The sequence below is a fragment of the Chrysochloris asiatica genome, unplaced genomic scaffold (genome assembly GCF_000296735.1).
Source record: "Chrysochloris asiatica unplaced genomic scaffold, ChrAsi1.0 scaffold00009, whole genome shotgun sequence".
Lineage (NCBI taxonomy): Eukaryota > Metazoa > Chordata > Mammalia > Afrosoricida > Chrysochloridae > Chrysochloris > Chrysochloris asiatica.
In genome coordinates this window covers 21327887-21343318 of record NW_006408527.1, presented here as the reverse complement: position 1 = coordinate 21343318, position 15432 = coordinate 21327887, and the positions used below count along the sequence as shown (strand labels likewise).

At 38.1% G+C, this 15432-nt stretch overlaps 1 protein-coding gene across 3 annotated transcripts in view; it reads left to right on the top strand.

Annotated features, from left to right (window-relative positions):
- Positions 1-15432, top strand: part of PPP1R12B (protein phosphatase 1, regulatory subunit 12B) — a 341109-nt gene that overhangs the window by 120395 nt on the left and 205282 nt on the right. For 2 of the 3 annotated variants that reach the window (XM_006834128.1, XM_006834127.1), the window contains exons 4-9: positions 3164-3323; positions 4931-5075; positions 6151-6225; positions 7672-7751; positions 8339-8481; positions 13633-13742. In XM_006834128.1, the coding sequence (XP_006834191.1) occupies positions 3164-3323; positions 4931-5075; positions 6151-6225; positions 7672-7751; positions 8339-8481; positions 13633-13742 (713 nt within the window). The remainder of the gene's footprint in view (positions 1-3163; positions 3324-4930; positions 5076-6150; positions 6226-7671; positions 7752-8338; positions 8482-13632; positions 13743-15432) is intronic. The other variant, XM_006834129.1, reaches the window with a different exon arrangement.

Genomic DNA, 15432 nt, shown 5'->3' with positions numbered 1-15432 from the left:
TGTGGTTGTCAGATTCAAAATGGCCAATACCAGTCCATTTCAGCTCACTAATGCCTAAGATACCAATGTTGATGCGTTCCATTTCATTTTTGACAACTTCCGACTCATAATGATGACCCTGTGTACAACAAAATGAAACACTGTGCCAAACTTCAAATTGTTACTTCTGAGCCCATCACTGCTGCCAATGTATCAATCCATCTCATTGAGGGGCCTCCTCTTTTTCTCCAACACTCCACCCTACCAAATATAAGACATTATGCTGAGTGAAATAAGCTGGTTGTTGTTAAGTGTCATCGAGTAGGTTCCGACTCATAGTGACCCTGTATAGGGTTTCCGAGGAGCGACTGGTGAGCTTCAGCTGCCAACCTTGCAGTTCAAACTGACTTTGCAATCCAGCACATTAATCCTCAGTGCCACACCAGTACTCCCCTTAGCCGTTCACTGAAGGACAGATATATTGTATGACCTCTCTTACATAAAAAGACAAGAAAAAAGCAAATGCATACAGAGACCAAAATTTATTAGTGGTTACCAAGAGCAAGAAGTAGTGGGGGAAGGAATGAGGGTAATGGTGATGGAAAAATTTCACTGATTAATGATAAGGCTCCATAGTCAATTACCATAACTGTTGTCAGTATGTTATATACCTATAAAAAGTTGGAATTGGCAAAAGTAGTATGATAAATACATTTACAACAACGACAAAGAAAAGATTGGCTGGTAAGACTGTTTTTGTACAACCAGATCCGTCATTGGAATTTGGTTCCTTGTTTGGAGGTTTAGGGTCATAATTACATAGGATATCCCAGTTAATTGGTATAATAACGTGGTTAGTACTTTTTATTCTATCCTCTAGTTTGTTGCCTGGTGTCTGAAGCCTTAAACATTTGTAAGGCACAACAAATTTCTGTTTGCCTAGGGCAACAAAGGAAGAAGAGTCAGGAATAGGAGGATATGGAAGGTGTAGCTAATTGCTTCCATGAACCACTGCCTCCTTTGCCATGGTATCTGAAGAACTAGATGGTGCCCAATTACTATTACTGAACATTTTGATCAAAGATGTTATAGGAGAAGCCTGATCAAAACAGGAGAAATGTGGAACACAATTAAAAATTTTCTTGGATTCTTGACTTTCTGGAGCCATGGAGGATAGATAAACCCCTGAAACTATTCTTTTGAGATAATCTTGAAACCTTAGACCAAAACTATCCCCTGAGGTCTTAAAACTGAACAATAATCTAGATAAATGGATTTTAAAAAGAGGTCTGCCTTCAGCATTATGCTCTTTTCTTCTTCTTCTTTGACTTTACTATGAATTAGGTTAAAGTTTACAGAGCAAATAAGTTTTCCTTTCAATAATTCATACATATTTTATTTCAAGCCACTGATAGCAGTCTCCACTTACCTTAATTCCTTTCTATTTTACCTGTTTCTATTCCTCCTTTTCTAACCCTTCTGATCTTGCCTCTGTTGATACCAAATGGTTGAATATTCTAAGGAGTGTGTGCCTCGCTAGTGTTATTGTTCCCTTAATAGACCTATCAGTTGTTTGTTTGAAAATTCAACAATGGAGGATGACTAAGGTCATAGTCTCAAGGGTTCCATTAGTCTCTGTTAAACGAATATGCTTTGGTCTTTTTTTATGTTTTTGAATTTTGCTCTACATTTTCTCCTACTCTATCCAGGACCTTCTAATGTGATTCATTTCAGAGCAGCTAGTAGTGGTAGCTGGGTGCCATTTAGTTCTTCTGGTCTTAGGATTTTCTTCACTATTCTTTGCATTGGATGCAGGGAGATCAGTAGTTGATTGTTAAATGACTGCTCGCCAGCTTTTTAAAACCCCAGTTGCTCCTCACCAAAAGAGGATATAGAATGTTGTCTTCCTGAACAATGTTATGCCAGTTGACCTTAATGCTCCTGAGACCATGATCTGAGCCCCAGACCCAATGCCTGTGTCCTCAATATGTTTAGTTATGTCTCTGAAGTTTTTGTAACTTCACCCTGTAAGCATTATGCTCTTTTAAGAATTGTACATATGGGATAAAATTGACAACAGCAACTTGAAAGATTAGTTAGAAACCATAGCGGACCGTGAGTTTATGTTAATGAGGGAGGAACAACTCAGAAAAGGAAGGTAAGGTTGATTGCACTCATCAAAGAATGTAATCAGTGCCAGTTAATTGTACATACAGAAACTGCTGGTATGTGTTGTGCTGTGTGTATCTCACCACCAACAAAATAAATCTAATTTAGTGGGGGGAAAAATGGACTGAGTTTTAAAAAAAAAAGTATGACATACCTGAAATCAGAATTTTGTATCTCATTTGTATGGTGTAATAAGTGGAAAACAACAAAATACATAGAACATCAGCGTTTTAGTGCCAGCACTGCCATAAATGTGTTGTGTGGCTTTGAACAAGACATTTAATCAATTTTATTTCTTATCCATTAAATGGGGATAGTAGTATATATTATATTTTTATCAAAAGGTTTGCTGGGAAATAAAAGAGCATGCATATAAACATATTTTTTAAAGTATATTGTTGTTGAGGTTAAGTGTCATTAAGTTGGTTCTGACTCGTAGTCATCCTGTATGAGGTTTCTGAGAAATGATTAGTGGGTTTGAACGATTAACCTTTCAGTTATCAGTCCATTGTTTATCCTATAGCATCACACCAGAACTCCTTTAAAATTACAGCTCTGCACAAATACTATAATGTAAAATTGTGTCCCCTTTGTTCTTTATGTTCTATTGAAAACAATTTAATATTTAATCCCATGATTTATCACTTAAGTGTATAAATTTGATGAATAGCCAACTAGATGACAGACTGATTATATGAAGAGGCTTCAAAATGTTCATAGAAAAATTCCATTATTTAAAAATTTCGTTTGTCCAAGAACTTTTTTGAAACCTAATAGCATAAAAATTTGGATTTGTTTAATACTACAAGCAGGTTAAATTTAAGGAGCTCTGGTAGCATAGTAGTTAAGAATCAGGCTGTGAACCCTAAGGTCAGCGTTCGAAACTACCATCTGTTCTGCAGGAGAAAGATGAGGCTTTCTGCTCCCGTAAAGATTTACAGCCTTGGAAACCCTGTACAGGGAGGGTTAAGTGGATCTTTACTGATGTTGGTTTTGTGGTATCTGATCTTTGTAGGAGTTGATCTAGAGCAGTCAAGAAAAGATGAAGAGCAACAGATGTTGCAGGATGCCCGCCAGTGGCTGAACAGTGGGAAAATAGAGGATGTGCGGCAGGCTCGCTCAGGGGCCACAGCCCTCCATGTGGCTGCTGCCAAGGGATACTCTGAAGTTCTCAGGTATTGTCCATTTACATCTATCAGAAGTTTGGTTGACTGTGAGAAGATGAGTCGGGTTTTAGAAGCAGAAGTCGAATTAGATTCTCAACTGTGGTGTGCTTCCTTTTTTTGTTGTTGGTTTCCTCTCACATTTTTAAAAATTCATTTATGGATGGTTCCTTTCCTCCTACCACTCCTCTGGCTTTTCGCTGACATGTGCTCTGTGGCACAAAGTCAAAGTATACTGAACTAGAATGTAATCTTACGGTGCCTCTCTCAGCTCTATTATTATCATTAGTATTCCTCCTACCTTTCCCTTTTGTGACCTTTAATACAGATTTGTGATAATTTTGATCTTCTTTGGACTTAGATCATTTCATTGGGCTCATTAGATTAATTATATGAACTCTGAGTGTTCAGTCTCCAGCTGGGGAAAGATAGTCAAATTTATATGAGGGATTTGGACTTTACTGTTCTACCTGTTGTGAGACTGTGGGCTAATGCACTGGACTGCAGAGTTGGTTTGATCCACAAGGTTCAAAGCTCACCAGCTGTTCCTTGGAAACCCTATACAGAGTTGCTATGAGTTGGAACTGACTCGATGGCACTTAACAACAACACTTCTTACCTGTATGGGACCCTGGTGGCAAAGTGGTAAAGCACTTGACTGCTACCAAAAGGTCAGTGGTTTGAACCCATCAGAAGCTCAATAGGAGAAAAATATGGCAGTCTGCTTCTATAAAGATTTACAGCCTTAGAAACCGTATAGGACAGGTCTACTCTGTACTTTAGTGTCACTATGGGTTGGAATTGACTTGATAGCAGTGGGTTTACTCTACCTGTGCCATTTTTCCTTTATGTAGCTTTGAAAAGTGCTTAAAGCTGACAGGCTTTAAATAAATAGGTTGCTAAAAGCGTTCTATTTAGAGTCGGGCTATGTCCAATGTTCTGTTTTCTACCTACTATGTGGTGTCCTGTAGGTGTGGCAGCCCATTGGTACTCTATTTCTGCCTGCGAATAGTGTTCCCTTAATTCTTGGGAAGGCCTACCCTCAATTAGGCCTGTGCACTTTGGTGCTACAGTAGTTGTTAGCTTCAGGTGCACAAATTAGATGATAGCTTTATAGTTAGCAAGAACCCCTCACAGATACTATTGCAGAGTGGGAGGTGTGAGAGTCTACAATAAGTGTATGGTGTACAGGAAAGGCTAGATGGTAAGGTACTCAGAAGAGAACTGAGTTCTTATTGTCTGTGTTAACTTTTCCGTTGTGCTGGAAAATGAAAAATGAAACTTGTAGTACAGTTGTGTAATTTGGAGAATTGAATTAGACCTTGGTTAATGTCAGATATTAAAGGTATGTCTTTCCATGCACTCCTCTTTTATGGTATACCATGGATGTGTGTAGGAAATACATGTGGCCTTTTGGAGAAGGATGGTAAATATCATCTATGATTGATCCTCCTAGTAATAACTATGAAACCTGAGGTGTACCTCAGAGGGCAGAAATAATTACAGGCCGTCTGTGTTTCAGTTCTAAAATCTGACATATCGTTTGAGTGATGGATGGTTTATTTGGCAGAAAACTAATATAGAGGAGATAAATATCTTGTTTGGGGTTTTCTTCTTAGACTTTTAATTCAGGCTGGCTATGAACTCAATGTTCAGGATCATGATGGCTGGACCCCCCTCCATGCTGCTGCTCATTGGGGAGTGAAGGAGGCTTGCTCCATCCTGGCAGAAGCACTTTGTGACATGGATATCAGAAACAAACTGGTTAGTGAGCTTGACCCTCTAAAAGTGCAAAGAGATTGCTGACTGGATTTCTAAAAAGACTGTTAAAGTGGTCAGTCTAACTGCCCTGGGGAAATAGACACCACTGGTAGCAATGGTGTTGTACTCCCACACCATCTCACCTACCCTCACTCCCATTGTCACAAAGATATGTTTGTGATGTAAAATATAACTCCACTGGCCTAGCTTTCCGATTCTATTGATGTTGAAGCCTCTAAAACAAACAAACAAACAAACAGTGAAAAAATGATACTTACCAAATGTTTTATCCTTGGTAGAAATGAGTTTCAAAGGAACTTAAGGCCATTATTTATAGTGAAGAGTAGAATACGTTATTTTATTTTCTAGTTCAAAGACTTTTAACAGCCGCATTAGAGTTATACTGAGTTTTCATTGTCTGTGTTACTCTTCCCTGTACATTTTAATGATAAAGTTCCATTTGTTTGGTTGAAAATAATATCAGTCAGTCTCATTTCAAGAAACTGAGAAGCCCTCAAACTCCTGAGTCTGCTGATTTTCTAGGGATCCAGAGACAGAGCCTCACATTTCTCCTGATCCCAAGTGTCATTCTCAGACTAATGGGTCAGGCTCATTAGCTGCACTGATGTTTCCTAAAAGAGATGACGTCTCTATATGACCTTCTCTCACTTCAAGGAGGATGATTCCCAGGACTTCATCCTTAGTGCAGAAGGATCAGGGACCTCCTTCTGAAGTTTGTAAAGAACTCCTTGTTAATTTATCATAACAAGAGCATTCTAGAATAAGTACAAGCAAGAATTTCAATTGATTATATATGTCAAGAAGCAATGAGCATTAGAAATGGGATTTCTTCAGTACTGTTTTGCCACATATAAAACTGTATTTAAGGGATTTGTTCTTTGATACTATGCTTCCTCTGTGACAGATGAAGCTATTCTCATCATGTATGGTAGATAAGTCAGAGAAGTACCTATTATTGTACTCAAAGGCAGAAAGAGACTATACTTACCTGATAAAATACAGTCCCTTGATTGCTACTTATTTTCTATTGTTCATGGTGCTTCGTTTTCTCTGCCAGGGCCAGACACCATTTGATGTAGCTGATGAAGGTGTCGTGGAGCACTTGGAGATGCTTCAGAAGAAGCAGAATGTGGTGAGTCTCTGTTACTTTAGTTATGTCTCTGCTGAGAGCTGAAAATGAACATATCTGCATTCTAGAGATAATAATTGTTCCCTTCAGGGATGAACTAGCTGTTAGAAGAAAATATCCCAGAAACCATTGCTACTAAAGTAAACTAATTTTAGATAGTGTTCATTCAGCTAAAGTTTAAAAGAAAAAAATTGCTAACTTGAGTTCTAGAAAATGATTGATATGTTCAAATAAGAGTTTTTTCTAAAGAAGCACTGCCAGAATCAAGGATACCACAGAGTGTTTTTTTTTTTCTCAAATTACATAGGTTGATTAAAGAGAAGAATACATTTTTCTTTAAAATTATACGAAAACACAAAGCCTAAATTGAATTCTGAAGTTTGTAAATATGGTACTAGACTTGGTCAGTGTTTCACACTTATTCCAGATCCATTAAGCATCCAGGATTCAGCCTTCTTCCCCCTCCTCGTCATTCAGAATCTTCTGTAGTTGTTTGTACATGCCATTCTACTTACTGTTAAACAGGAAAACTGCATGTACCCATGTACAGACTGCAGAATGGAAGAGCCCACCCAATATACAGATGGGAGAGTCACTAATTGATACTTTCTACTCCCTGAAGGAGGAGGAGTAATCTGGATGACGTTAGGGGGTTCAGAATTCACTTTTTAAAAAATGAGGTGTGGCAGAAAAAAAACAAAAACAAAAAACATCATTGACTTTTTTTCTTCCTTTTACTTTGATTGTGGCTCAGCATTTGTGAACTTAACTTCAGGCAAACATGTATTCTTTGCCTAGGTTTTTTTATTTGTTTAAAAAATTTTTTCTTCTGAAATAATTTTTAGACTTAATAATCAGAAGTTGGAAAAAATAGTAGAGTTCTCATGTATCTGTTATCCAGCATAGTTGCATTTTCACATATAAATGCCATCTTTACTGATTAATATTCCTACCCTAATGGGATAGTATTGATCATTGCCCCCTGCATAACTCTGGAGTTCAGGGATATAAATACATTTTGTCTAGAGCATGTATCAGAATGCCAGACAATTTTCTCAAGAGTTTATTTCCTATTCAAACTTTTCTTAAGAACAATTGCCAGTTTATTTCAGTATATGGATCATGAAGAATCTTCTCAAAGTTCTTTCTGGCTTTTTATCCTTCAGAAGTTAAGCTTTGTTAGAAGATTGAGCTAGGATGTTTGATAGAGGTACTTTTATTGAAGCCCCTAACATAATGTTTTTTTCTCTCCTACCATGGTGAAGGTTTTTCTCTCAGATTATTTTCTAAAGAGTCCCAACTGATGTAGTTCCCTTTTTCTCAGTGCCCTATCCTTTGGTGTTAGTCATGTGTTCTTTAGACCAACACTACCAATTTGAGTTCTACCCCCTGTTGCTGATTTTTTTTTCCTTCCCCTTAATCACCTTTTTCTCCTTTCTCCATTTCCAGCTTCGAAGTGAAAAAGAGACACGGAATAAACTCATTGAGTCAGATCTGAACAGCAAGTTGCAAAGTGGTCTCTTTAAGAAGTAAGACATTTGGGGCTTTAGAAATGGAATGAACTCTACTGTATGTATATGAGACAGACTTACCTTGAGAACCCTTATAGTAAGGAAACTCTGTTTGCCAAATTATCTTTAATTGTGGGAATACAGACTGTTTTAGTTTAGAAATGGAGAGTGTGCAGTGTCTCTTTTTTCTTAGCTTAGACATTCTTAACTCAATTTCTCCTTCTACTATATTGAAGTTCTGTGAGCTCAGGGACTATATCTGCTTTGTTTACTGCTATACCGGTATGTAGCATGATTTCTGGCATATAATAAGTACACAGTAAATATTTATTAAATGCATTTTTTGAATACCACATGCCCGATCATCATCAAGATATGCAGCCCTGTTTTTGTCTGTGGATTAAACAAGCAAGATCTCTTTAAAAAGCTAGACCTCAGTATGCAAAAAATCCAAAGATTCAGAAAACAAAGTTGTAAAAAAGGATTTGAATATGTTTCTGCTATTGCTTCTAGATTCATTCTTCTTTCTACATGTGTTTGTCAGTTTAACTTAAAAAATGGTTTGCCATTTCTGAATTTTACTTAAATTGCCATCTTTATTGTAGCAAAGAGAAGATGCTCTATGAGGAGGAGACACCAAAATCCCAAGAAATGGAAGAAGAAAACAAGGAATCCAGCAGCTCCAGCTCAGAGGAGGAGGAGGAAGGTGAAGATGAAGCCTCTGAGTCAGAAACTGAGAAGGAAGCAGGTAATGCAAAGATGTTCATAGTGACGATCCTTCCATTTGCATAGTGTGAGGAGCCAGCTATGCCTCGGAGCACTCCAAAAAGAACTTTTAAATTTAGTCTTCAAGAATGAGATACCAATTTGCTCCTACAAACTTGGCTGTAATTACTCTAGATAACAGTCGCTGGAGAAGGATGTCTTGCTGGGTAAGGTGAAGGGTCAGAGAAAAAGAGGAAGACCCCCAACGAGATGGATCAGCCAGGTGACATCATTGATGGCGTTAAGTGTGACGGCGGTAGTGAGGTTGACCCAGGATCGGACATTGTTTCGTTCTGCTGTGCATGGGGTCGCTATGAGTTGGTTCTGACTCGATGGTACCTGACGACAACAACAACAACAACTCTAAGCTATTTTAGACTATATTTACCAGTTCCTATGTAGTTACAGTGAATAAGGAAGACCATAGAAGAATCAATGCCTTTGAGTTATGGTGTTGGAGGAGAATATTGAAAGTGCCATGGGCTGCCAAAAGAACCAATAGGTCCGTTTTGAAAGAAGTGCAGCTGGAGTGCTCCTTGGAGGCCAAGATGGCCAAACTTCGTCTGTCATACTTCAGACATATTGTCAGGAGGGACCAGTTGATGGAGAAGGATCTCATGTTTGGTAGATTGGAGGGTCAGAGAAAAAGAGGAAGACCTCCAATGAGATGGATTGGCCAAGTGGCAGCATCGATGGACTCAAGTGTGGCAACAGTAGTGAGGTTGACCCACAATCGGGCAGTGTTTCGTTCTGCTGTGCATAAGGTCGCTATGAGTCGGTACCGACTCAATGGCACCTAACAACTACAACATGTGTATCTGAAGGAGCTCTGGTAGCATAGTAGTTACGAATCAGGTTGTGTACCGCAAGGTTAGCAGTTCGAAACTACCAGCTGTTCCATGGGAGAAAGATTAGGCTTTCTGCTCCCATAAAGGTTTACAGCCTCGGAAACCCTGTACAGGGTCACTATGAATTGGAACCTATTCCACGGCACATAACTATAACCATGTAATCATATCTGGGAGTGGGTTAGGCGTTGAGCTGCTAACCACAAGGTTGGCGGTTCAAATCTACCAGTCACTCTGCATGAGAAAGATGATCCATAAAATGTATAGTCTTAGAAACCCTATATGTTAGAATCCCCACACTATGAATTGGGATCAATTTGATGGTATTGAGTTTAATTTTTGGTTTAAATAGCCATATGATAAGGTACATAATGAATTCTTAATGAGGGAGCCAACTGTCCTGACCTTGGGTTGGTAGGTGTTACAGTGATAAATTCCAAAAGTCAGTGTGCTGAGCAGCAGAGAAAGTGAGATCTTGCACTTTTGGTCAGCTACTTTAACCAACTAGTGAAAACTGGCATTTATTTTCAGGTTTGTCTGATTTCCTAACCTAATGTATTTTTTCCCCTTTATCATGTGATTCTTCTTTAGTTCCTGAGTAGAGGCTTGAGGAAGGAAAAAATCATATTTTATATCTTTGACTGTTAGAGATAATGTACTTATCCTGTGGAGCTTCTTAAGTTTATTATATGGTAAGACAGGTCCTCCATCAAAGAGATGCTGAACATAGCCAGATCAACAAACTCTAAAGTAGCTCTCATAGGGTTTGGTATGTAACTGGGTAAACACTGAGAAAAGGGATACTGGGTGTTTCTGAATAATGGTTCAGCCAAACAGAATAGTTCTCATACATAATTTTCAGTTAATGATAAACTAAGATTTTCCAGTTACATGCCTTGTATTCATTGGCCTATTATACCTCCAGATTTGAGTCAGAAGAAGATGAAATGTTTCTAGCTAGAAGACCAAGTTAGTGGGGGAAAGTCACACATTAAGTTTATAATGAAGTCTGTTTTCCTCTGTATGCTACCATATCTGACCTATCCATTGTGAAGATATTCAGTTCTCTGTTTTCTGGGCCCTCACTTCTGATGAGGTCTGCCTGTGATAACACAATTTCTCTCAATTATGAAAGAATACTATTCTTGTTCATTTCTCACACCGTCTCTGAAGTTCATTGAATGTCACCAAGAGAAGCTAGAAACCATTAGTTCTATAGAGAAGACAGGTACCAGCTAAGTTTGCAGTACAGGAGAGAACCTTATTTATTGAGATTTGAGTATCTATGATAAAGCAGGTACAATTTGCTCTAGAAATGTTACTGTAGTAGGTATCAAAAGTTTTAAACAGAAATCTTCAATAAGCTTTTCATGGCCTGAAATAAATTCTAAGACATAAATAAAGGCTCAGAGATAGGAAATTTCAAGGCATGTTTGGGGAAAACAAGCAATCTGGTTTGACTAATGCATGCCCTTACCTATACATGGCACTGGAATGGTCAGCTAAAGTTAAATTATTGTAAGGCCTTGAAGGCCAGGATATCGGGTTTGAGATTTATTCTGCAGGCAAAGGGTCGGTAGTTCAAACTCACCAGCTGCTTCTCGGAAGCTCAGAAAACCTATTGCTCTGAATCGGAACCATCTCGACAGCACTTAACAACAACAGCTTAGTATTAGGAGTCCTGCTCTGGCGTTATAGGATTAGCAGTTCGAACCTACCAGCTGTTCCTCAGAAACCACCCTATACAGGGTTGCTATGAGTTGGAACTGACTCGACAGCACTTAACAGCAACTTAGTATTAAGAGTCCTGCTGTGGTGCTGTAGGATCAGCACTGGACTGTTAACCATAAGGATGGCAGTTCAAACCCACCAGTTGCTCCTGGGGAACCCTATATTGGGGCACTGTGAGTTGGGACCAACTCGCCAGCTCTTAACAAGTTAGCATTAGGAATACCCTCATCTCTTCGGTTCTTCCCTCACTAGCAAGCTTCTGAAGGATTTGAATGCACTATGTTTTTTGTTCCTCTTCTGTCTCCTTCAGTGCATAGCATAGGGCTTTCTCCATGGTTTTTTGTTAAATGCCGACAAGTTGGCTCCGATTCAGTAGCAACCCTGTCTAGGGTTTCCGAGGTTTTAAATTTTTCCAGGAGCAGAAAGCCTCATCTTCATACTGCTTCTGGTAGGTACGACATATTTTTAAAATCTTGAAAGAATGTTGGGAATGTTTGTATAATAATGTGTGACATTTAAGTACTCAATAATTATTTGTTGACTGCATTATCCTGTTTTTAAAAAGGACCACATATACAACCTCATAAAATGACAGTTTTTATGTGAATTAACAATGTAAATATTATAGTAAAGACTAGTAATTGTATTTTGAGGTTAATATATGCAGTTTGATTAGGAATTCTATTTTTTCGGGTTTGTTTTGTTTTGTTTTTTTGGCTAGATTTTAAGTAAACATTTGGTGTGTCAAATTATCTACTGCTAAATAACAAGCCATCCCCAAACTTAAAACAGTATCTTATAACAGCTCTGTACTTATAAGTACATAATTCTTTGGGTTGGTGATTTGGGAAGGTCTCAGCTGGGATGACTTATCTCTTTTCCAGCTGGTACAGCTGGGTTCACTTATGTGGTTGTGATCAGTTGGTAAGTCAGTGGGGGCTGGCTGGTCCTGGGTGGCCTTACTGATCTTTCTGATGGTTGCCAGGCATGTTATGTGCAAGTAGGTCATGTGTCTCATTTTCAGACAGGTTGACCCCTGCTTCTTTATATGGTGGCTGGATTCTAAAAGCTTTGAAAGAGGAAAGGAGCTCAGTGCACAAACACTTTGTGAGCTACATTTGCTAATACTCTAGGGGCCACTGCAAGTCACATGGCCAACTCCCACATTTGTAAGAGCTCATTGTCTGAAGCTATGAATTCAGGGAGGCAAGCTTCATTGGGAGCTATTACCTATTACTGTAGTATTATATTACACTGGGCTAGTGTTGTGCTTGGGGATAGATTATTTCATTTATTTAAAGAAAATCCCTTGAGTACTCAATAATTATAAAAATAACAGCTTTAACAATAATAGCACTTTATTAGGGACTTACTATGGCCAGATATTGTGCTGTGCAATTTAGAACTGTCATCTCTAATCTTTATAACAACAAGATAAGAATTAAAATCACTGATTAATCAAATAACTTGTTCAATGTTACACAGCTTGAATGTGATTTGACGTTGTCACATAATTTATGGGTGAGTTACTCTTGGGGCTCAGTTTTCAAAGTAAACCCAGAAGGCCCCACCACACTATTAGATACAGGTACTGTGATGATGGTCTACAGCAGTGACCAAGGCAGACAAAGTTCTGCTGTATGACCCCATTGAGATGGACCACTCCTATGGTCATCCATCTGAGTCAGTTCGATTCATAGCGACCCTGTATAGGGTTTCTGAGGCTGTAAATCTTTATGGGAGCACAAAGCCTCATCTTTCTCCTGAGGAATGGCTGGTAGTTACAAACTGCTGATGGTGAGATTAACAGCCCAATTTGTAACCACTACACTACCAGAGCTCCTTCCTATGTATGTTATGTGGATTTAATTACTAAAGTTTTGTAGCTTAATTTACAACATCGTTGTAATCCTTTCTACTTCTCTTATTGTAACCCCAAGAATGCCCATTACTTAAATTAGATCTATCCTTTCACTAACAGATGTGTTTTGATTTCTGAGTCATGGCCTCTTTTCTTCCTCCACCTGCTAATCAGTGTTTGTCTTCCAGCTTCCTGAGCCTCTCACTCAGAAGTTCTGCCTCTGAACTCCTACAGTACTTGTTAATCAGTGTCAGCCAATTTAGTACTTATGTTATATAGGATCTTTTATTATTATTATGCATCGTAATTGTCTTGCTTGGAATTATGAAAAAAGCTAGCTCTTTCTTAGACCTTTTCTGGTTTTTCTACCCACTCTTCAAAAAACACAGAGTAGATTCTTAATACGTAGTTAGTGATGAACTTTATTTATGATACAACAAATAATGTGGAGAAAAATTTCATCTATACATTTGGGAATTGAAATTGAGTATACCAAGTTGAGAATATCATTAAGTTTATTTTACTGCTACCAACAGTTGGTAGAAAATTCAGCCTAGTTTGAGCCCAAGCATTTAATAATAATCTAATAATCTGTTTTCATAATTGGTAAACCTTTTCTATTAGCATAAAAGTACTTACACAAAGATAAAATCTTCATATCTGTACTTGTTGCTTTTCTTGTTTTAAATAATAGATAAAAAGCCAGAAGCCATTGTCAACCATTCCAACTCTGAAATCAAGAGTAGTATCATGGAACAAATACCAACACCAGCTCAGAATACCTTCTCTGCCTCTTCTAGAAGAGTGAGTATTTTAGAGTTAATTTGAATATTGTATATCTCCCTGTTGCAATAGCAAACAATTAGAAAGCCTTGAGAGATAACATTTTTGCAAAAATGGTAGCCGTGGTTGTGGTGGTGTGTGCCATTGGAGTTGGTGGGCTGTAAATCTTTATGGGAGCAGAAAGCTTCTTCTTTCTCCCATGGAATGGCTCGTAGTTTCGAACTGCTGACTTTGAGGTTAGCAGTCTGACTTGTAACTACTAAACTATGAGAGCTCCTTTGCAAAAACAATAAGGATGTTTTTAGAAAAGTATAAAACTTTCAGTAAACAAATCTGGTTGTAATGTGTGAAGATAACAGGATATTAAAAAATAAAAAGGATAACATAGTATATAATTGGCCTGGGACCAAAGAAATTTTGTCAGTTGCCTATTTTCTTCAGATATGAAGTTAAAATAGCTATGAAGGGGCTTTAAAAATTCAATGAAAAAATAATGGAATTTTTACACAAACTCATTGAAGCCCCTTCTTATACTGAAAGTTTTGGTTGTGCTAGGAAGATATCTAGTCTTCAGAATTAATTGGATTTGTGTTTGTTTGGTGTTTTTTTTGTAAGTTTTTATTGTGAACTGAGTGATAGTTTACATGGGAGAACATCAGCATTACACCATTGTTGCATTATAATGATTACAATCTCCTCCGTGCATCATCATTCAACAATATTTGCTTCCGTTCCCTGTTGTGTTTTATTTGGGGAAAGGGGTTGGAGGTACACAGAAACACTCAAGAATATATAATAATTTAAACAACCAAAGGGCACATTCTGAAAGCCTGCCTCCAGGCTGCCAGCACCCAGTCCCTCTCTTTCCCTGAGTCCAGAGTCCTCAGCTGCTCCCTCTCTCCACGTCCTCATCTATGCCTCCATCTCTGGTGGATAGGGTCCTGCATTCTCCTTGTGCTCTTCTCCTTTGATGGTCCTAGGGTCCTCTGTTACTGGACTATAAGATTAACTACCCCTCCATTTTTGCTACAAAAATTCTACCTTTACAGTTGTGACAGTCACAATTAGTTATGGTAAAAATTACTGTTGAATATTAATAATCTTATACCCATCCCTTTTCACCAGACCCATCTAGACAAGATGACAGCTATTCCGTGGGGCTCTTTCTTTTGCCCCATACTGTTAAACTAAACTCCCTCTTGAAACCTTGTAAGCCAGTCACTTCGTGCCTTTATTGCCCCCTCATTTTAGGTAGCCAGTGCCTGAATTGCCTATCCCTATCTACCCTGTATACAGAGAGGATAGGATTGATACTTGATGTGAAGACTCCTTCCCTCTCAGTTGGTATTTTGAGCTACTACATCCATAAGTATAGGTCAAGTTCATCAAACTGTAGCAATTTACACTTATTTCCTTTATAAAAAAAATTTTTTTTTAATCTTCTAGTTGAGCTCTGATTATCAAGCCATTGAGGCTAAGTCAAACGGGTACTATCTGCAAGTTTGGGCATTCTTTTTTTTTTCCAATTTTATTTATTTATTTTTAAGGTTTTTATTGTGGATTGAGTGAAAGAGTTTACAGGGCACATCATCAGTTTCACATTCAACAATTCATATAACTTGTTTCATTACATTGATTATAATCCCCTCCATACACCATCAGTTAAAAGTATTTCTCTCTATCCACTTTAGCTTTTTAAAAAACACACACA